This window comes from Nomascus leucogenys, chromosome 4 (assembly GCF_006542625.1).
Source record: "Nomascus leucogenys isolate Asia chromosome 4, Asia_NLE_v1, whole genome shotgun sequence".
In the NCBI taxonomy this organism is placed as follows: domain Eukaryota; kingdom Metazoa; phylum Chordata; class Mammalia; order Primates; family Hylobatidae; genus Nomascus; species Nomascus leucogenys.
In genome coordinates, this window is record NC_044384.1 from 86,762,979 (window position 1) to 86,786,636 (window position 23,658).

Below are 23,658 nucleotides of genomic sequence, written 5' to 3' on the forward strand. Positions count from 1 at the left end.
TGTACTAACAATCTAGAGTGTACTTACACAAACCTAGGTGGTATAGCCTACTACGCACCTAGGTTATATGGTATATCCTATAGCTTCTAGGCTACAAATCTGTACAGCATGTTACAGTACTGAATACTATAGGCAGTTATAGCATGCCAGTAAATATTTTTGTATCTAAACCTAGAAAAGGTACGGTGAAAATATGGTATAAAAGGCAAAAAAAAATGGTATACCTGTATAGGGCACTTCTTGTGATGGATTTTGCAGGACTGAACGTTGCTCTGAGTCAGTGAGTGAATAGTGAGTAAATGTGAGGGCCTAAGACACTTTTGTAGATTTTATGAACAGTGTTTTATTTTTTAATTTATAAAAATTTTTTTTCAATAATAAACTAGGCTGGGCATGGTGGCTCACACCTGTAATCCCAGCACTTTGGGAGGTTGAGGTGGGTGGATCACATGAGGTCAGGGGTTCAAGACCAGCCTGGCCAACATGGCGAAACCCTGTCTCTACAAAAATACAAAAATTAGCCGAGCATGTTACTCGGAGGCTGAGGCGAGAGAATCCCAGCTACTCGGGAGGCTGAGGCGAGAGAATTGTTTGAACCCAGGAGGCGAAGGTTGCAGGGAGCCGAGATCACTCCATTGCACTCCAGCCTGGGCAACGGAGCAAGACTCCATCTCAAAAAAATATTACTACTACTACTAATAAAACTAAGCTTAGTCTGTAACTTTCTAACTTTATATACTTTTGAATGTTTTCTAATTCTCCACTTTTGTAATAATACTTAGCTTAAAACACAGATACATTATACCACGGTATAAAAGCATTTTCTTTATATCCTTATTCTATAAGCTTTTGTCTATTAAAGTTTTTTTTTTTAACTTTTTAAACTTGTTTGTTAAAAAACAAGACATAAACATACACATTAGCCTGCAGAGGGTCGGGGTCATCAGTATCACAGAGCGGCATCATTATCACTGTCTTCCGCCTCCACATCTTTTCCCACTGGAAGATCTTCAGGCACAGTAACACAGATGAGCTGTCATCTCCTGTAATAACAATGCCTTCTTTTGGATACCTCCTAAGAGACCTCCCTGAGGCTGTTTTACAGTTAATATTAAGAAAAAAAAAAGTAGAAGGAATGCATGCTAAAATAATGATCAAGTACAGAATAATAAATACATAAACCAGTACACAGCCATTTATTATGTACTATTCCTAACGCTATGTGCTACACTTTTACATGACTGGCAGCACAGTTAGATTTACACAAGCATCGCCACAAACAAGAGTAATGTGTTGTGCTATGATGTCCTGACAGCAACAGTGTCACTAGGAGATAGGCATTTTTTAGTTCTACTGTAATCTCATGGGAACACTGTCATATATATGCAGTTCATATATATTGACTGAAATGTCATTATACTGTGCATGATTGTATTAAAAGGTAAACTTGCAGTATAAGCAACATTTTGAAAGTAACTGCTTATTAGGTAGAATTCTCATACCATACAGTCTCCTCATTTAAAGTGTGCAAGTCAGCTGGGTGTAGTGACTGAAGCCTGTAATCCCAGCACTTTGGAAGGCTGAGGCGTGCAGATCGCTTGAGCATGGGAGTTCAAGACCAGCCTGGCCAACATGGGGAACCCCTGTCTCTACTAAAAATAAAAAAATTAGCTGGGTGTGGTGGGCACACTGGTGGTGTCAGCTATGGGAGGCTGTAGGTGGAAGGATCACCTGAGCCTAGGAGGTTGAGGTTGCAGTGAGCCTTAATCAAGCCACTGCATTCCAGCCTGGGCGACAGAGCACAACCCCATCTCAGAAAATAAAAAATAAAATAAAGTGTACAATCCAGTGGTTTTTAGTATATTCACAGGGTCGTACAAATGTCACCACTATCTAATTCCAGAACATTTTCATTGCTCTTGGAAAAAGCCCGTACTATTAGCAGTCACTTCTCTCATTCTTCATTTTCTCTAGCCCCTGGCAACTATGAATCTACTTTCTGTCTCTATGGATTTGCCTATTCTAGACATTTTATTTAAATGAAGTCATACAATATATGGTCTTTTATGACTGGCTTTTTTTTTATTTGGCATAGTGTTTTCAGAGTTTATCTGTGTCATGGCACATAGCAGTATTTCATTCCTTTTTGTGGTTAAATGACATCCCATTGTATAGGTATACCACATTTTGTTAATCCATTCATCAATTGATTGACATTTGGGTGGTTTCTATCTTTTGGCTGTTGTGAATAACACTAGTGTGAACATTTGTGTATAAGCTTTTGTTTTGAAAAGAACGTATGTTTTCAGTTCTTTGGGTTATATACCTAGGAGCAGAATTGTTAAGTCTTACGATAACTTTAACTTTTTGAGAAACTTTCAAATTGTTTACCAGTGTCTGCACCATTTTACATTCCCACCAGCAATGTATGAGGCTTCCAGTTGATCTACATTCACATCAGCACTTGTTATTGTTTATCTCTTTGATGATAGCCATTCTGGTGGGTATAAAGTGGTATTTCATTGTGGTTTTTGGTTTGCATTTTTCTAATGACTAATGAGAATTGAGCATTTTTCATGTGCTTATTGCACATTTGTATATCTTCTTTGGAAAGACATGTTATCTTTAAAGCTAAATATTGATGGTATGCTGTTTGGAATGCTGTTTTGTTTTGGTTTTGGTTTTTGTTTTTTTGAGACGAAGTTTTGCACTTGTTGCCCATGCTGGAATGCAATGGCGCGATCTCGGCTCACTGCAACCTCCGCCTCCCAGGTTCAAGCGATTCTCCTGCATCAGCCTCCTGAATAGCTGGGATTACAGGCATGTGCCACTACGCCCAGCTTATTTTGTTTTTTTAGTATAGACATGGTTTCTCCATGTTGGTCAGGCTGGTCTCTAATCTCGAACTCTCGACCTCAGATGATCCGCCTGCCTCTGCTTCCCAAAGTGCTGGGATTACAGGCGTGAGCCACTGCACCCAGCCTGGAATGCTGTTCTTTAGATTAACTTTCGTCCTTTATCTGAGACAAGGGTTTTTGATCCATTCATTCAAATGTCTGTTTTTGAGATTGCTTTACAATGGTGATTTTAAATATAGCTCTCCCTGTGAAAAAATTATATTTCGTATCCTGGCTTGAAATTTCTATGAAGACAGTTTGTCCCCACTCTGATAAACAGTGATAGACAAATGAAATATTTAGTAGACCCTCTTTGGTCCTGTTTTTATTGTGAATCTACATCTCTAGGCTCAAAGAATTAGCAAGGGTAAAATTCATAGAGAACCCAGTGGCATTAAAACTTCATTATATTCTGTGGATTCTGAGAATATCAGCTATCTTGAGAGAAAGAAAAGATCCATGAGGCAAGGAAAATAGCAACTGAGTTTGAAAGTAGCACTTTGCACATGTAGGGAAATCTATGACCACTTGTAGGTAGGCATGAAAAAGTGCATGATTTCATCAGTATGTTCCTTTCTTACCCAGCGTGGTACCATGCGACGACGCTATGAAGATGATGGCATTTCAGATGATGAAATTGAAGGAAAAAGAACTTTTGACTTGGAAGAGAAACTGCATACCAACAAATATAATGCCAATTTTGTTACTTTTATGGAAGGAAAAGGTGAGTATCATTTTGGTTCCAGCGTACAGTCCTTTGATGTGGGAAGCCATAGACTCTGAGCATTGGGGGTTTAGCATTTATCCAGCTAAAATATTGCCTGTTGATGTTATCTATCTATTTTCTTATTATACAGTGCCACTTGTATGCACTTATCCCCCAGTCCTCCCACCCTGTGAGTCATTCTCTGCTATATTAGAAGTAATCTTTTACTAGGGCAGGAGTATTGTTGGATTTTTTTTGCCTAACGGCCTCTTCTTCCTTCTTCTATCCCTTGGTTTAAATTTAATTAAAAATAGTACAATAAAATCCTTTTATGTATATATCTGCCCCACCAAAACTGAGGGTGGGATTCCATGCGCACCATGCATCTTTGATCCTTGGCAAACTGACAAGGATATCGTATATGTATTGTAGTGGTCAAAATTAATTTTTTTTTTTTACTTTTTATCTGGAGACAGAGTCTTGCTGTGTCACCCAGGCTGGAGTGCAGTGGTGCGATCTTGGCTCACTGCAACCTCCGTCTCCCAGGTTGAAGCAATTCTGCTACCTCAGCCTCCTGAGTAGCTGGGATTACAGGCACGCGCCACCACACCCGGCTAATTTTTTTTTTCGTTGTACTTTTAGTAGAGACGGGGTTTTGCCATGTTGGCCAGGCTGGTCTCAAACTCCTGACCTCAGGTGATCTGCCCACCTTGGCCTCCCAAAGTGCTGGGATTACATGCATGAGCCACCACAGCCGGCCTTTTTTTTTTTTTTTACTCTTAAGAGACAGGGTGATGATAATTTCTGTTTAGCATTTATGAGATGACTCACTATTAGTAGTACTATCCCCATATTGTTTAAGCTCTAAATTTCCTGTGGAAATATATAGACTTGGAAAACCCCTCAAGCCTTGCTTCTCAGTGTGCTCTCCATATTTTCTAAGAGATGCTTCTTAATAAGCATATATTTTATTAACAGCATAACTATATACACAGAATAATAAACACCATTTATACTGTATTACTTAGGATCCTTTTTATGGTCCTTTTATCATTTTTAATTATACCACTCATCTTTCTAATAATTATTTTCCTATGGTGACAGATTTTAATGTAGAGTATATTCAGCGGGGTGGCTTGAGAGATCCTCTGATTTTCAAGAATTCTGATGGACTCGGAATAAAGTAAGTGTTTTCAGCCTGGCTGGATGTAGTTGCAAAATGGCCTTGTTACACCCAGGGCTATAAACGGTGGTATTGATAACCCAAAACAGTAGTAATTGAAAATAATTTCCCACTTTGTTTTAAAAGTGTATGCTTTTCTTTTGATGCACAAATGTTTCATATTAGAGGTAAATGAGAAAATATAGATGAACCAAAAAAAAAAAAAACAACAAATTTAAATCTTCTGAAATCTACCACCCTTGGGTAGATCATTAACATTTTGTTATGTATTCTTTTTTCCTATGCATATGTGTAAATATATAATCACCTATATTTTTAAAATAATTTCAAACCTGATTGTGAATATTACTGTGTCTGGGGAGTTCTCAGTACTTTAAGAAAAAAAACTCACATTTACTAGAGAAATTGTGTTTTCCATATATACTTACTGGTGTTTGTTTCATAGAATGCCGGATCCAGACTTCACTGTGAATGATGTCAAAATGTGTGTTGGTAAGTGTCGAGCTTTTGGCCTCTGTCTTTAAGGCAAAGATTTAAGACTTAGGACTGAATTAAATCTCTGACTGAGATTTAAGGCCTAGGAACATTGAAGTATATATTTGATTAGAAACTACATTTTCATTAGGAACTGAGAATTTTATCAAAGAGAGTTACAGAAGTTGCCTTATTTAATACACATTAAACCTAGAAAGTTGGAACCTCTTTTTCCTACCTTCGTACTTCCTTCTTTCCATGAAGAGTGTGCCTTCTAGGGCAACCTTTCCAAGAAACTGAAAACTTACATCTCTGAGCCAAGAATGAAGTTGCATTAGTATCCGTGATTCCCTTCCTTCCCCTAAAAGCAGTAGAGAAATTTCCAGGAAATGCTCGCCGGTGCTGCATTTGGAAACTTGCCTAAGACTTGAAACTTTATAAGCTGAGAAGTAGATACATTAAAATTGAGTCTTTTAATTATTTTATTATATTCAAAATTTAGGAAAAAGAAAGCAAATTAGATTAATCTAATTAAAGAAGAAAATTCCTGATGTTAGTAAAGTTTCAGCCTAGTTTTCTGCAGACAGTGGTGTTCATTGTGGTCCTGAGACACCCCATCGTCCTTAGGAGTTCAGGGATGGTCAGTAAAATTGAGTAAGTCTTTTTTTTTTTGAGACGGAGTCTCCCTCTGTCGCCCAGGCTGGAGTGCCGTGGCACAATCTCGGCTCACTGCAACCTCCGCCTGCTGCATTCAAGCAGTTCTCCCACCTCAGCCCTCCCGAGTAGCTGGGATTGCAGGCATATGCCACCACGCCCAGCTAATTTTTGCATTTTTAGTAGAGTTGTGGTTTTACCATGTTGGCCAGGCTGGTCTTGAACTCCTGACCTCAAGCAATCCGCCCGCCTTGGCCTCCCAAAGTGCTGGGATTACAGGTGTGAGCCACTGCACCCGGCTGCAATAAAGTCTTTTTGAAATGCTTCCAATAGGACTTAAAACGAAGGGCCTTTTTTGATTTTCTTCCGAGTACTAGAATTTCTGTTATCTTTTGTCCTCTGTACTAAAGCTCCAGTGCCATTCCTTTGCTTTGAAAATTAAGTACTGCAGTACTATCTCCTGGCCACTTGAGGGTCCTTGTTAGACTACCGACTCTTCTGTTTATCTAAAAGGTGAAAGTCACAGATATCCCAGGTAGAGGAAAGTTCTCAAATCTCTGTTTTATTCATCCCCTTACTGTTTCTGTGTTAAATCCTGGCCATCTGCCTGTTGCCATGTATTCCCTAGTACTTAGCACAGTCCCTGGAATATAGTAGGTGCTTAGTAAGTCCATTGAATAATGAAAATGCTCTCCCACTCTTCACAAGACAGAACACTCAGGGGACTCAGAAAACCTACCTGAATATGTAATAGTCTGTCATTTGACCTCTTTTATTAAAGAGCCTCCAGGACAGTAATTCCCTGTTTAAAGCTTCCCTCTTGATGAGACATTCTTACAGATTGTGGTCCACAGATGACCTGCATCAGAATTATTTGTGATATTGTTAAAAATGTAGACTCTCAGGATTGTAGGAAGATGGCAGAGTAGCAAGCATGAGGAACTTTTCTCCTTACCTAGACAATAATTGCACCGGCAGAATCTGTCTGATACAACTATTTTGGAATTCAGGAGTCTATTGAAGGCTTGCAGATTTCAGAGACAGCTTGGACAATAAAGTACAGTTAATTTCAGTCAGTTTCAGGCCTTAACACAGTAACAACTTCTCCATTCTTCCCTGCCAACCAAGCCCATGACAAGCAGCTGTGCATATGTTTCCCCGAAAAACTTGCACACAGCCTATAGGAGCCAGGGTGAGCAAAGAGGAACCTTTCCTCCAAATAATGGGATCCATGCTGTGGTCACTGAGTGCTGCTTCTGATCACAGAATTACAGACAAAGAGGCAGGTGGGGCCAGGAACAGTGGGTCACGCCTGTAATCTTAGCACTTTGGGAGGCTGAGGCAGGTGGATTGCTTGAGTCCGGGAGTTTGAGATCAGCCTGGGCAACATAGCAAAACCCTGTCTCTACAAAAAATACAAAAATTAGCTGGGTGCGGTGGCATGCACCGATAGTCCCAGCTACTTGGGGGGCAATTCCTTGAGCCCTGGAGGTTGAGACTGCAGTGATATGTGATCACACCACTGCACTCCAGCCTGGGCAACAGAGTGAGACCCTGTCTCAAAAAAAAAAAAAAGGCAGGTGAGGCAATTGTTGTTGCATCTTCTCCTAATTGTTGCAGGCCTCTTCCCCTCAGCTGAACTGACTTCCAGGGATTTAAAGGTCTATTGTGGCCAGGTGCAGTGGCTCACGCCTGTAATCCCAGCACTTTGGGAGGCCGAGGCGGGCGGGTCACTTGAGGTCAGGAGTTTGAGATCAGCCTGGCCAACATGGCGAAACCCCATCTCTAGTAAAAATACACAAATTAGGCCGGGTGCAGTGGTTCATGCCTGTAATCCCAGCACTTTGGGAGGCTGAGGCGAGCATATCACGAGGTCAGGAGTTCGAGACCAGCCTGACTAACATGGTGAAACCCCGTCTTGACTAAAAATACAAAAATTAGCTGGGCGTGGTGGTGGGCGCCTGTAATCCCAGCTACTCAGGAGGCTGAGGCAGGAGAATCGCTTGAACTGGGAGGCAGAGGTTGCAGTGAGCGAAGATTATGCCACTGCACTCCAGCCTGGGTGACAGAGCGAGACTCATGTCAAAAAAAGGTGAGTGGGGGGTGGCTATTGCCCACCCCCACCCCCATTTTAGTTTTCTCTTTTCCCCTTTAAGAGCCAGACATTAAAGACTAGCACATTCAGAATAGGAAGTGACTGCATATGCACATGGAAGGTGCAGGCTCAGAGAAGACATAAGAAAACTTAAGTGTATACCTCAGATTGATCCTTGACACAGAGATAGCCTATAAAAAACAAAACAAAAACAAAACACACAATAATAAAACACAAAAAACCCTGGGGAAGGGAGAGAATCGGATTTCAAGAGTTACCACATTATTAAATTCAAATGTCCAATTTTCAACAAAAAATCATAAGGCATACGAAGAAAGAGGAAAGTATGGCCCATTCAAAGGAAAAAAAATAAACAGAAAATGTCTTTGAAAAAGTCCTGATTGTGGATCTAATAGACAAAGATTTTTAAATAGCTGTCTTAAAGATGCTCAGAAAACTAAGGAATATGTGGAGGAAGTCAAGGAAGTAATGTATGAACAAAATGGAAATATCAATAAAGAGACAGAAAACCTTAAATCAGAAGGAAATTCTGGAGCTGAAAAGTACAGTAATTAAAATGAAAACTTAGATTCAAAGGCAGGTTTGAACAAGCAAAAGAATCAGCAAAGATAGGACAGTGGAGATTATTAAGTCTAAGGAACAGAATGACAAAAATTGAAGAAAAGTGAACATAGCTTGCTATAGGTTAAATGTTATCCCTGCCAGGCGTGGTGCCTCACACCTGTAATCCCAGCACTTTGGGAGGCCAAGGTGGGTGGATCACCTGAGGTCAGGAGTTTGAAACCAGCCTGCCCAACATGAAACTCTGTCTCTACTGAAAATACAAAAGTTAGCTGGGCGTGGTGGTGGGCCCCTGTAATCCCAGCTACCTGGGAGGGCTCAGGTAGGAGAATTTATTGAGCCCGGGAGGTGGAGGTTGCAGTAAGACAAGGTCACACCATTGTACTCCAGCCTTGGTGACGAGCAAAACTCTATCTCAAAAAAAAAAAAAAGTTATCCCTTCCAAAATTTATGTTGAAATTGAATTGCCATTGTGACAGTATTAAGCAGTGGGATCTTTAAGAGATAATTAGGCTACAGGGACTCCACTCTCATGGGTGGGATTGGTACTGTTATAAAAGGATGAGTTCGGCCCCTTCGTGCTTTCTCTCATTCTCTTACTGTCTCGCTTTTCACCATGTGATGATGCAGCAAAAAGGCCCTCACCAGATGCTGGCACCTTGATTTTAGACTTCCCAGCCTCCAGAACTGTGAGCCAATAAATTATTGTTCATCATAAATTATGTACTCAGGTATTCTGTCAACAGCAACACAAAATGGACTAAGAGCCTAAAGGAACATTTTGACACCATTAAGCAGACCAACATACACATTATAGAAGTACCAGAAGGAAAATAGAAAGGAGCAGAGAGAATATATATTTGATCAAATAATGGCTGAAAATTTCCCAAATTTGATGAAAGACATGAGTATAAACATCCAAACAGCTCAATGAACTCCAAGTAAGATGAACTCAGAGACCCTCACCAAGACACATTATAATCAAACTTTCAAAAGCCAAAGACAAACTCTTGAAAGCATCAAGAGAGAAATGACTAAATGATTCATTACATAAAGGTATCCTCAGTAAAATTATGAACCAGTTTCTCATCAGAAACTTTGGAGGCCAGGAGGCAGTGAGCCAGTGTATTCAAAATGCTAAAAGGAAAACAAAACTGTCAACCAAGAATCCTATATCTGGCAAAACTGTCCTTCAAAAGGGGCAAGAAATTAAGACATTCTCAGAAAAACAAAAGCTAAGGAAACTTGTTACCACTGGACCTGCCTTGTAAGAAATGCTCAGGAGAGTCCTTCAAGGTGAAATGAAAGGACATTAGATTGTAACTTGAAGCCATATGAAGAAATATCTCGATAAATGTAAATACATTGGTAATTGTAAGAGCTAGTATTATCTTAACGATGGCTTGTAACTCCTTTTTGTTTTCTCCATAGTTTAAGAGACGAGTATATTTTTTAAAAGACAATTGTTAGTCTAAAATCTAATACTGAAACTTTGAGTGTAGCCCCACATTTTATTTTGTACATAATTTGAGAGATCAATACATTTAAAATAATTAGTAGAACGGGGTATAGTGGTATATGCCTGTAATCCCAGCTACTCAGTAGGCTGAGGTGGGAGGATTGCTTGAACCCAGGAATTCAAGACCAGCCTGGGCAACATAGCAAAGACCCATTTCTCCCACCCCATGAATGAATGAATGAGTTATTAATTTATGTTTAAGGGCATAAGCTAATACCTAATAGGGGCACAGTATATAAGGATGTGGTTTTGTGATATCAGTAACCAAAAGGGGTAGAGACAGAGCTGTAAAGGAGCAGATTCTTTGAATAGTAGTGAAGTCAAACTGGTATTAATTAAAAATAGAATGTTTAACTTTAGGATATTAGATGTAATCCCTATGATAACCATAAAGACAAGATCTATAGTATATATCCAGAAGGAAATGAGAAAGGAATTTACACATTTCACCAAATAAATGTATCTAAGTACAAAAGAAAACAGTAATTTAGGAAAATGAGGAACAAAGCTATGAGGATATAGAAGTCAAATACCAAAATGACAGAAGTATGTTCCTCCTTACAGGTACTTTAAATGGATTAAATTCCCCAATCAAAAGACAAGAAATTGGCAGAATGGATAAAAATGGCATGATACAACTGTATGCTGTCCACAAGAGACTCACTAAAGATCCAAAAGACAGAAATAGATTGAAAGTGAAAGGATGGAAAAAGCTATTCCATGCAAACAGTAACCAAAAGAGCAGGGGTAGCTATACTTACATCAGATAAAACAGACATTTATTCATTTATTTAATTTATTTATTTATTTATTTAGAGATGACGTCTTGCTCTGTTGCCCAGGCTGGTGTGCAGTGGTGCAGTCTTGACTCACTGCAACCTCTGTCTCCTGGTTCAAGCGATTCTCCTGCCTCAGCCTCCCAAGTAGCCGAATTTACAGGTGCCTGCCACCATGCCTGGCTAAATTTTGTATTTTTAGTAGAATAGGGGTTTCGCCATGTTGGCCAGGCCGGTCACAAACTCCCAGCCTCAAGTGATCCGCCCACCTGGGCCTTCCAAAGTGCTGGGGATTATAGGCATGAGCCATGGCACTGGGCCCTAAAACAGACCTTAAGTCAAATAATGGTTTCAAGAGGGGCCTGGTATGGTGCCTCACACCTATAATCCCAGCACTTTGGGAGGCCGAGGCAGGACTGCTTGAAGCCAGGAATTCGAGACCAGCCTGGGCAACATACCAAGACCTCATGTCTATTAAAAAAAAAATAGTAATTTTAAAAGTTGGCTGGGCATGGTGGTACATGCCTGTGCTCCTAGCTACTTGGAAGGCTGAGGCAGGAGGATCACTTGAGCCCAGGAGTTTGAGGCTGTTCTGATCACACCACTGTACTCCAGCCTGGGTGACAGAGCAAGACCCTGTGTCTTGAAAGAAAGAGGCCGGGCGCGGTGGCTCACGCTTGTAATCCCAGCACTTTGGGAGGCCGAGGCGGGCAGATCACGAGGTCAGGAGATCAGGACCATCCTGGCTAACACAGTGAAACCCCGTCTCTACTAAAAATACAAAATATTAGCCGGCTGTGGTGGCAGGCGCCTGTAGTCCCAGCGACTCGGGAGGCTGAGGCAGGAGAATGGCCTGAACCCGGGAGGTAGAGCTTGCAGTGAGCCAAGATCGTGCCACTGCACTCCAGCCTGGGTGACAGAGCGAGAAGACTCTGTCTCAAAAAGAAAAAAAAAAAAAAAGGAAAGGAAAAGAGAGAGAGAAAGAAAAAGAAGGAAGGAAGGAAAGAAAGAAAAAGAAAAGAAAGAAAGAAAAATGGTTGGGCATGGTGTCTCACACGTGTAATCCCAAGTTTGGGAGGCCAAGGCGGGAAGATTGCTTAAGCCTAGGAGTTTGAGACTACCCTGGGTAACATGGTGAGACCTCGTCTCTACCAAAAAAATAAAAATAAGCCAAGCATGGTGGCACATGCCTGTAGTCTAAACTACTCAGGAAGCTGAGATGGGAGTGTCACTTGAGCCTGGCAGGTCAAAGCTGCAGTGACCTGAGATTGTGCCACTTCACTCCAGCCTGGGTGACAGAGCAAGACACTGTCTCAAAAAAAAAAAAAAAAAATGGTTTCAAGAGGCAAAGACATACATTAAAGGTTTAACTATAGCAAGAAGATATAGCAGTTACAAACATTTATATACCTAACGACAGACCATCAGTATACCCAAAGGAAAACCTGACAGAACTGAAGGGAGAAGTAGATATTTCTATACAGTAATACTTGGAGACTTCAGTACCCCCTCTCAATAATGGATAGAACAACCAGACAGAAAATAAGTAAGGAAATAGCGGACTTAACACAATAAACCAACTAGATCTCACAGACACAGACAGAATCCTACCTAACAGCAATAGCATACACATTCTTTTCAAGTGTATGTAAGACATTTTCCAAGATACACCATATGTTAGGCTACAGATTAAATATCAATGGATTTAAAAAATAGATATCAAAGTATCTTCTCCAACCACAATGGGATGAAGTTAGAAATCAATAACAGGTAAAACCAGAAAGGTCACAAAATTGTGGAATTTAACAATCAGTGAATTAAAGAAGAAATCACATGGAAATTAGAAAATACTTATAGATGAATGAACACAACACAGCATACCAAAACTTACAGAGATCAGTGAAAGCAGCATTAAGAGAGAAATTTGTAGCTATAAATGCTTTGATTATAAAACACGGAATCACTGATTGCAGTAGCATGCGCCTATAGTTCCAACTACTTGGGAGACTGAGGCAGGAGGATTGCTTGAGCCCAGGATTTTGAGGCCAGCCTGGGCAACATAGCAAGACCTTATCTTGGCTGGGCGAGGTGGCTCACGCCTGTAATCCTAGCACTTTGGCAGGCTGAGGCGGGTGGATCACCTGAGGTCAGGAGTTCAAGACCAGCCTGGTCAACATGGCAAAACCCCATCTCTACTAAAAATACAAACATTAGCCAGGCATGATGATGCACACCTGCAGTCCCAGCTACTCGGGAGGCTGAGGCAGGAGAATCACTTGAACCTGGGAAGCGGAGGTTGCAGTGAGCCAAGATTGTACATTGCACTCCAGCCTGGGCAACAAAGTGAGACTCTGTCAAAAAACAAACACCGATCTCTTTAACAAAAGAAGAGAAACCTAAAATCAACAACCTAACCTTACAACTTAAATAACTAGAAAAAGGACAAACTAAACCTAAAGCTAAAGGAAGTAATAAAGATTAGAGCAGAGATAAATGAAATAAAGAATAGAAAAACAATAGAGAAAAGTCAAAGAAACCAAAAGTTGGTTCTTCTTTGAAAAGATAAACAAAATTGACAAAGCTTTAGCTACATGGACTAAGGAAAGAAAGATCAAATTACTAAAATCAGAAGTGAAAGTGAGGGCCGGGCACGGTGGCTGACGCCTGTAATCCCAGCACTTTGGGAGGCTGAGGCGGGTGGATCACCTGAGGTGAGGAGTTCGAGACTAGCCTGGCCAACGTGATGAAACCCTGTCTCTACTAAAAATACATAAATTAGCTGGAGGTGGTGGTACACGTCTGTAATCCCAGCTACTCAGGAGGCTGAGGCAGGAGAATGGCTTGAACCTAGGAAGCAGAGGTTGCAGCGAGCCAAGATTGCGCCACTGCACTCCAGCCTGGGAGACGAGCAAAACTCTGACTCAAAAAAAAAAAAGTGGAAGTAAGGACATTACTTCCAATTCTGTAGAAATAAAAAGGATTGTAATGGAATACTATGCATGGTGGCTCATTCCAGTAATCCTAGCACTTTGGGAGGTCAAGGTGGGTGCATTGCCTGAGCTCAGGAGTTTGAGACCAGCCTGGGTAACATGGTGAATCCCTGTCTCTACTGAAAATATAAAAACTGAGCTGGACATGGTTGCATGTTCCTGTCATCCCAGCTACTCAGGAGGCTGAGTCATGAGAATCGCTTGAACTGGGGAGGCAGAGTTACAGTGAGCCCGGATTGTGCCATTGTACTCCAGCCTAGGCAACAGAGCGAGACTGTCTCAAAAAAAAATAAAAATAAAAATACTATGAACAATTGTTCATCAATAAGTTGGATAACCTAGATGAAGTGTACAAATTTCTAGAAACACAAAACTTATTAAGACTAAATCACTAAGAAATAGAAAATTTGAATAGAACTATATTGTAGTTAGTGGAGAGATTGAGTCAGTATTCAGAAATCTCCCAACAAAGAAAAGGCTGGGCCTGATGGCTTCGGTGGTGAATTCTACCAAACATTTAAAGAGGAACTAACACCAGTTCTTCTCAAACTTTTCCAAAGAATTTAAGAGGGAACACTTCTTTTTTTTTTTTTTTTTTGAGATGAGTCTCTTCTGTCACCAGGCTGAAGTGCAGTGGCGCGATCTCAGCTCACTGCAATCTCCACCTCCTGGGTTCAAACGATTCCCCTGCCTCAACCTCCCAAGTATCTGGGATTACGCCCGGCTAATTTTTTGTGTTTTAGTAGAGATGGGGTTTCACCATGTTAGCCAGGATGGTCTCAATCTCCTGACCTCGTGATCTGCCCACCTCGGCCTCCCAAAGTGCTGGGATAACAGGCATGAGCCACTGCGCCCGGCCGAGGGAACACTTCCTAAGTCTTTCTGTGAGGCCAGCATTACCCTGATACCAAAGCGAGACAAAGACAGTACAAGAAAACTACAAATGGATATCCTTTCTGAACAATGATGTAAAAATCCTCAACAAAATACTTGCATACTAAGTTCAGCAGCATATTAAAAGGATTATACACCATGACCAAGTGGGATTTATTCCTGGAATAGATGATTTGACATGTGAAAGTCAATCAATATAAATTTCATCAACAGTGAAGGAGGAAAAAAGTTACATGATCATCTCAATTGACACAGAGAAGATATTTGACAAAATTCAACATCTTTTCATGATAAAAACACTTAACAAACTAGAAATAAAAGGAAATTACCTCAACATAATAAAAGCTTTATTGAAAAACCCCCAGTAAATATCATACTCAGTGGTGAAACACCAAAAGCATTTAAGATCGGGAACAACGTAAAGATGCCTGCTTTTACTGCCTCTATTCAGTGTAGCACTGGAAGTCCTAACACAGCAATTAGGCAAAAAATGGGGAAAAAAAGGCATGCAAATTGTAAAGGAAGAAGTAAAGTCACCTCTGTTGGCAGATGATATGACCTTTTTATTTGTTGTTATTAGTATTTTTCTTTGGTTCCTTCTGTCATGTGCATCTTTACACTTAGTTTTGCTCTTTATCAAATATTTCAAATATACATAAAATTACAGAGAATATCATTAACAAAATGAACACCCATCTATAAACCCAAAATGAAGATCCACTTGTGTACAACTTAGTAAGAAATTAACCTTTTGCCATATTTACTTCAGCTCTTTTTGCAGAAGTTTGTTAGAGTTGACATCCACTGTGTACCATTCTTCCCATTTTCAGTCCCTTTTCCTTCCTCCTCTCTCCAGAGATAGGCACTTCCTTGGTTTTTACTGCATAGTCTGTAGACATGCATATTGCTTTGCATGTTTTTAAACATTAACAAATGGCATCATAGTGTACAAATCATTCTGCAACTTGCTTTTTCACTAAACATTGCATTCATTTTAACTACCATATAGAATTCCATTGTATGAATATACCATAATTTACCCATTCCCCTACCAATAGACATTTACTTTGTTTCCATTTCTTTTTTTTTTTTTGGGAGATGGAGCGTCTCTCTTGGTGCCCTGGCTGGAGTGCAGTGGTGCAATCTTGGCTCACTGCAACCTCCACCTCCCAGGTTCAAGCGATTCTCCTGCCTCAGCCTCCCGAGTAGCTGGGATTACAGGCATGCACCACCATGCCTGGTCAACTTTGTATTTTTTAGTACAGACGGGGTTTCACCATGTTGGGCAGGCTGGTCTCAAACTCCCGACCTCAAGTGATCCATCCGCCTTGGCCTCCCAAAGTGCTAGGATTACAGGCATGAGCCACTGTGCCCGGCCTCCATTTCTTGTCTTACAAATAATGCTACAATGAAGGTTTATAAATTTCTCCTTGGGTACACATTTGAGAGTTTAGAGGGTATAAGCCTAGAAGTGGGCCAAAGAGTATACATTTTCACCTTGTCAAATTCCTCTCCAAAGTGATTGTTCCAGTTTACACTTTGTTCAGTCAAGTACGAGAGTGTCGTTTGTTCCATATTCACTCAAACACTTGATATTATGAGATATTCATTTATTTATTTTTTTTTTTTTTGGCGAGGGGGTATCAGAGTCTCACTCTGTTTCCCAGTCTGGAGTGCCAGTGCCGCGATCTCGGCTCACTGCAACCTCCGCCTCCCAGGTTCAAGCGATGCTCCTGCCTCAGCCTCCTGAGTAGCTGGAATTACAGGCGCCTGCCACCACGCCTGGCTCATTTTTGTATTTTTACTATAGGCAGGGTTTTGCCATGTTGGCCAGGCTGATCTTGAACTCCTGACCTCAGATGATCCACCCGCCTCAGCCTCCCAAAGTGCTGGGATTACAAGCGTGAGCCACCGCACCTGGCCGAGACTTAAACTTTCAACAATCTGATGGGTATGAAAGAGAAACTTACAGTTTTTAATCTGCATGTCCTGTAAGGATAATCATGTTCTCAGAAATGTTTATTGACTATTTGGGCCATCTATTTAAATTTTTTAAACTTTCATGTTCCCTTTTATTCTGTTATCACTTTCTCATAGTGATTAATAGTAGAAACTCTAGTTTTAAAAGTTAATACACATAAAGTGCTCAGAAGAGTCACAGCCATGTTGTTGGAGACAGTATTATTTTTATCCTTTTAAATACGTATATATTGGCTGGGCGTGGTGGCTCACACCTGTAATCCCAGCACTTTGGGAGGCCGAGGCAGACAGATCACCTGAGGTCGGGAGTTCGAGACCAGCCTGACCAACATGGCAAAAGCCCGTATCTACTAAAAATACAAAAATTAGCCAGGTATGGTGGCGGGCGCCTCTACTCCCAACTACTTGGGAGACTGAGGCAGAAGAATTGCTTGAACCCGAGAGGGGGAGGTTGCGGTGAGCCGAGACCATGTCATTGCATTCCAGCCTGGGCAACGGAGTGAGACCCCATCTCAATAAATACATACATACATACATACATACATACATACATACATACATGCATACATACATATTTATTGAGACAGGGGTCTCGCTGTGTTGAAGAAGCTGGTCTCTAGCCCCGGACCTCAAGCTGTCATCATGTCTTGGCCTCCCAAATTGTTGAGATTATAGGCGTAATCTCACTGTGCCTGTCCACCATTTTAGATATTAATCTTGCCAAAGTTATTTTTAAAATTTAATCTCATTTCTTTGAGTGTTTCTACTTATATTTTCTAATCTTTTAGGATAAATTATTTCAGCAGTTTTAGCATTCGTGACTTTAATCCTTTTGTTTGTTTCTTTTCTAGTATTAGTTTAAAATGTTCCATTTCTGTTGTTTTTGTGTATCTCAGTTCTTGCTTCAATGACAGCAGATAAGAATCCTGGCCTTGTGGAACAGCTGAGGAGTACATCCTTGCCCAAACTGGGGGAGGGTGGTTGCTTTACCCCCAGCTGTCCCAGCAGCTGCTCAGCCAGATTCCCAGATGTAGCATCTTTCAAAACATCTCAACCTTGGTAACTCAGATAAAAGTCTTTCTGAGGTGTAGGTCCTCCTGTGTCAATGGCACATCTGAATTACTAACAACGTGTTCTTTTCTTAAGTTATGTTATCTAGTCAGTTGATCAGGAGTTATATATACTGTGGACCCTGAAAACATTATCTCTGCATTATTGAGTAAATCATGTAAATACTGCGAGAAGGTAAGAAACACCACAAAAGCAATGTGGCATAACACTTTGTGCATTACATAAGCACCCAATACATATTGGTGATTGCCTAGTAAAAAATAGAGGGCTCTCAGTGCTGCTTACCTGCCTCTAATAAAAATGTAGGCGGTATTAAACTACAAGCTAGACCATCAGGAAGGAGGAACAAGGATAGATCCACAACCTGCTCTTGGCCTTTACCTCAGCAAGCTACCTGGCTTCTGTACTCCTACTTTGATTCACCTCTTGTTGCAGCAGGCTTTTAGGAGGATCCTATTTGTGTGTCTAAAATTCAACATTAATGAAGAAGCAGAAATACTTGGATTTGCCTCTTAGCTCTTGGAGCTGGAGAGTGGATGACTTCCTGCAAGGCACGATTTTTGGATTGGCTTCTCAATTATTACAGGAATTCTCAACTTTTAGAAATTGCCAGCGTATTCATCTGATCTTGAAAGCATACAAACTTACCTTCAAACAGTGTAGAATACATGCAATTCTGGACCTAGACAGAGGCAATAACCTAAAGACATTTGCAGTTCATTTCTTGTCAGAAACCGTTGAGTATAGTGTTATTGATGGAAGACTCTGTCAAGCCCATCCAGTTCTCTAGTCTAAATAGTCTCAGTTTATCCATGACTTGAGCCATCTAAAAGTTGCATAACAAATTAGCCGGGCATGATGGCACATGCCTATAGTCCCAGCTACCCGAGAGGCTAAGGCAGGAGAATCACTTGAACCCAGAAGGCGGAGGCTGCAGTGAGCCGAGATCGCACCACTGCACTCCAGCCTGGGTGATCGAGTGAGACTCCGTCTCAAAAAAAAAAAAAAAAAAATTGCATAACATTAATACAGCAATATTCTTCAAGGTGGTTGGATTATTGGTGATTTTTATTTTCTTTTTAAACTCTTCTATTTTCCAAATTTTATACCGTGGGACTGTGTTCTAAACTATCCAGTATGAAGAAAACAAAGAGCTCTGTTACTATAAAGAAAATGGTTTTCAGGTATCTATTCAGTGGCTCTGGTGTAATAGAGCTATATCAAGTCTTTCTTTGCAAAACTCTTCATTTCCTTTTATTAGTTGTTCATGCTCTATGCAGTCTGTATAACCTTGGGTTTTAAATTCTTCAAGCAAATTGCAGTTTTCCGGTAGAACTTTAGTTATATTGTACTTATGTTCAGTAAAGAAAATACTTAACATAAGCCAACAATTGTCAGCTTGTCCTAATTTAGTTAGAATTGTTATATTGCCTGTGTATTTACCCACTTCAAAGCTGGTTCCGTTGCCAGTATTTTATTTTCTATTTTATAACCAGTTCTCAATAGCCTCCAATAAGGAATGAATAATTTTTCTACCACTTACAGCAACTTTCTTTGCCAAATCCACAATATCTTCTATCAACTCAAGATGTTGTGATTTCTTCAAACTTATCTCAGAACCACAAGAATTGCTAAATTTCTCTCACTTAGATGTAATCTTTATATTGCGTACCCACCCCATCCCAGTTAAGCTGAGTCACACGAACATAATTATCGGTCATAAATTGAGGAGCAACAACACAGTCACCCATATTAGGGCAATTTTCTAACAAGATGTAATCCACTACAGTGAAACTTCCTTTGGCAAAATCATCCATGGTGCACGAGCAGGGGCTTGTGGCCCATGAGCCTCAGATGCAGGCTACCACTGCTGCCACCTCCAGTTCTTCATGTCAGCCAGATGGCACGAGGGAGCAAGTGGGCCTATTATAGTTTTAAGACATGAGGTCTCACTGTGTCGCCTAAGCTGGCCTTGAAATCCTGGACTCAAGCGGTCTTCCTGCCTTAGCCTCTTGCATAGCTGGGACTGCAAGCACGAGCCACAGCGCTTGGCTGAATGATTATTCATAGTAGCTAAAATGTAGCAACCTAAATGTCCATCAGCGGTGAATACATAAGCATAATGTGCTATTTCCATTCACTGGAATATTATTTAGCCTTAAAAAGGAAGGAAGTTCTGATATATACTACACATGACATGAATCCTAAGGACTTAGGCTAAATGAAATAACCCAGCCACAAAAATAGAAATACTGTGTAATTCCACTGACATGAAGTATGTAGAGTAACCAAAATCATGGAGACAAAATAGAATAATGGTTACTGGGAAGAAGGGCAATGGGGACTTAAAACAGCCATAGTTTCAGTTTTATAAAATGAACAGAGTTATGGAGATGGATGGCGGTAATGGTTGCACAACACTGAATATATTTGATAACACTGAACTGTGCTCCTAAAAGTGGTTAAGATAGAACATTTTATGTTTTTTGTATTTTACTACAATTTTTTATAAGTTGAAAAAAAAGAAAATAGACTCCTGGATATAGTATTCAAATTTCTGAGCTATACAAATATGTAAGATCTTACTCAGTCATCAGTCTTTCTTCGGTTTTCTTCCCGCTTCCTTACCACTTTTCCTTTCCTCAGTAATCTTCTTACTGCTAATAATTATCTTTGGAAGCCCTTTGTAACCTTATAGTTTCTAAATAAACCCAAGGGTGAACACAAATATCTTTGCTGTGATTTAAAATAAAGTAGCAATTATATCTAACCTAACAGTCCTTATCAGAAATTAACATTTTTTTTTTGAGACAGGGTATTGCTTTGTCACCCAGGCTGGAGTGCAGTGGGGCAATCATGACTCCCTGCAGCCTTGACTACCTGGGTTCAAGCGATCCTCCCACCTCAGCTTCCTGAGTAGCTGGGACCACAGGTGGGCACCACCATGCCCAGATAATTTTTGTATTTTTTTTGTAGAGATGGGATTTTGCCACGTTGCCCAGGCTGGTCTTAGAACTCCTGAGCTCAAGCAGTCGGCCCGCCTCGGCCCCACCAAAGTGTTGGGATTACAGGCGTGAGCCACTGTGCCCGGCCAGTGACTAACTTTCTGTTCAGGTTTTTTAAAGTCTGGATTTTTTTTGTTTCTTGGATAGCTAATCATTGGCAAAATGCAGTGAAAAAGCTGATCCAGCTCTTCTTTTCAGCCTGTGGTGGAATGTTACTTCTTCAATGTCAGTTTATGTCTCAGAAAGAAGTAAGCCGTTCTGTCTTGTAAACTTTCTGTGATAGGATGTATTTGGTTGAGAATATGGACTCTGTAGCAAAATTGTCCCAAGCTACACTAATTACTAGCTGTGTAATCTTGGACAAGTTACTTGAACGTGAAGTGCTTAGAACAGTGTCTGGCATATACAGTTGACCTTTGAACAATGCAAGGGCTAGAGGTACTACCAACCCCCAGCAAGTCAGAAATCTACATATAACTTGGAAATCCTCAGAAACTTAACCACTGATAACCTACTGTTTACTGGACGCCTTATGGATAATGTAAACAGTTGATTAACATATTTTATGTTATACATATCATGTACTGTATTCTTACAATAAAGATAAAAAAATCCTTAAAATCATAAAAGAACATATGTTTACTATTAAGATTGAAAATATATTTACTGTCTTTTCATCTTCATGATGAGTAGGCTAAGGAGGAAGAGGCGGGATTGCTTTTGCTGTCTCAGGAGTGGCAGGGATGGAAGAAAATTCATGTGTAAGTGAGCCCATGTAGTTCAAACCAGTGTTGTTCAAGGATCAACTGTGCTGAGTTCTCAGTAAATGTTAGCTATTACTTTGACCATCACAATTTTATCTAAGTGCTCTGGTCCATACCCAGAGTATGAGCGCACCTCATTTTATTGCACTTTGCTTTATGCACTTTGCAGATAGTGGTTTTTTTGTTTGTTTTTTTTGTTTGTTTTTTTTTTCTTTTTTTTAACAAATTGAAGGTTTCTGGCAAACCTTCATTGAGCAAGTCTGTAGCCGCCATTTTTCCAATAGCGTATGCTCACTTCATGTCTGTCACATTTTAAAACCTTTTCATTATGCCAGGTGCGGTGGCTCACGCCTGTAATCCCAGCACTTTGGGAGGCCGAGGCGGGCGGATCACGAGGTCAGGAGATCGAGACCACAGTGAAACCCCGTCTCTACTAAAAATACAAAAAATTAGCTGGGCGCAGTGGCGGGCACCTGTAGTCCCAGCTACTTGGGAGGCTGAGGCAGGAGAATGGCGTGAACCCGGAAGGTGGAGGTTGCAGTTAGCCGAGATCCCACCACTGCACTCCAGCCTGGGCGACAGAGCGAGACTCCGTCTCAAAAAAAAAACAAAAAAAACCTTTCATTGTTATTTGTTAGTGGTGATCAGTGGTTTTTTTTGTTTTGTTTTGTTTTGTTTTTGACGGAGTCTCACTCTGTCGCCCAGGCTGGAATGCAGTGGCGCAATCTTGGCTTACTGCAACCTCCACCTCCTGGATTCAAGCAATTCTCATGCCTCTGCCTCCCGAGTAGCTGAGATTACTGGCATGCACCACCATGCCTGGCTGATTTTTGTATTTTTAGTAGAGATGGAGTTTCACCATGTTGGCCAGGGTGATCTCAAACTCCTGACCTCAAGTGATTCACCCGCCTCGGCCTCCCCAAAGTGCTGAGATTACAGGCATGAGCCACTGCACCCGGCAGATCAGTGATCTTTGACGTTACTGTTATACTTGTTTTGAGGTTCCATGAACTGTATCCATATAGGAGAGCAGACTTGAAATGTTTTATGTGTTCTGACTGCTTTGCCAAATTGCTATTCCCCTGTTCTGTTTCTCTCCTCAGGCCTCCCTATTCCCTGAGACACAACAATATTGAAATTAGGCCAACTAACAACACATGGCCTCTTAAGTGTTCAAGTGAAAGGAAGAGTCCCACGTCTCTCACTTTAAATCAAAAGTTAGAAATGATTAAGTTTAGTGATTAAGGCATGTCAAAAGCCAAGATAGGCCTTTTACATCAAATAGTTAACCAAGATGTGAATGCAAAGGAAAGATTCTTGAAGAAAATTAAAAGTGCTACTCCAGTGAACGTGGGAATAAGAAAGAAAAATAGCCTTATCACTGATAACGGAGAGAATTTGAGTGGTTTGGATAGAAAATCAAACCAGCTATAACACTACATTCCCTTAACAAACCCTAAGCCACAGTAAAGCCCTGATTCTCTTTAATTCTGTAAAGGCTGAGAGAGGTGAGGGAGCTGCAGAAGAAAAGTTTAAAGCTAGGAGAGGCTGGTTTATGAAGTTTAAGAAACCATCTTTGTAACAATGAAGTGCAAGGTAAAGCAGCAGCACATGCTGATACAGAAGCTGCAGCAAGTTATCCAGGAGAACCAGCTAGGATCATTGATGAAGGAGGCTGCACTAAACAACAGATTTTCCATGTAAATGAAACAGCCTTCTATTGGAAGAAGATGCCATCTAGGATTTTCATAGCTAGAGGAAAGGCAGTTGCTTCAAGGGGCAAGCTGACTCTCTTGTTAGGGGCTAATGCAGCTGGTGATTTTAATTGGAAACCAAATTTGCCATTCCAAAAAAGCTCATTTACCATTCCAAAATCCTAGGGCCCTTAAGAATTATGCTAAATCTACTCTATTAATGGAACAAGAAAGCCTAGATGACAGCACATCTGTTTTACAGCATGGCTTACTGAATATATTAAGCCCACTGTGGAGATCTGCTCAGGAAAAAAGGTTCCTTTCAAAATGTTACTGCTCACTGGCAGTGTACCTCTTCACCCAAGACGTCTGAT

At 40.7% G+C, this 23,658-nt stretch overlaps 1 protein-coding gene across 4 annotated transcripts in view; it reads left to right on the forward strand.

Annotated features, from left to right (window-relative positions):
- Positions 1-23,658, forward strand: part of KDM2A (lysine demethylase 2A) — a 148,667-nt gene that overhangs the window by 62,788 nt on the left and 62,221 nt on the right. For 3 of the 4 annotated variants that reach the window (XM_030811304.1, XM_030811305.1, XM_030811303.1), the window contains 3 exons: positions 3,483-3,621; positions 4,708-4,786; positions 5,232-5,278. In XM_030811304.1, the coding sequence (XP_030667164.1) occupies positions 3,492-3,621; positions 4,708-4,786; positions 5,232-5,278 (256 nt within the window). In that variant the 5' untranslated portion in view covers positions 3,483-3,491. Of the gene's footprint in view, positions 1-3,482; positions 3,622-4,707; positions 4,787-5,231; positions 5,279-16,650; positions 16,722-23,658 lie in introns of those variants that run through there. The other variant, XM_030811306.1, reaches the window with a different exon arrangement.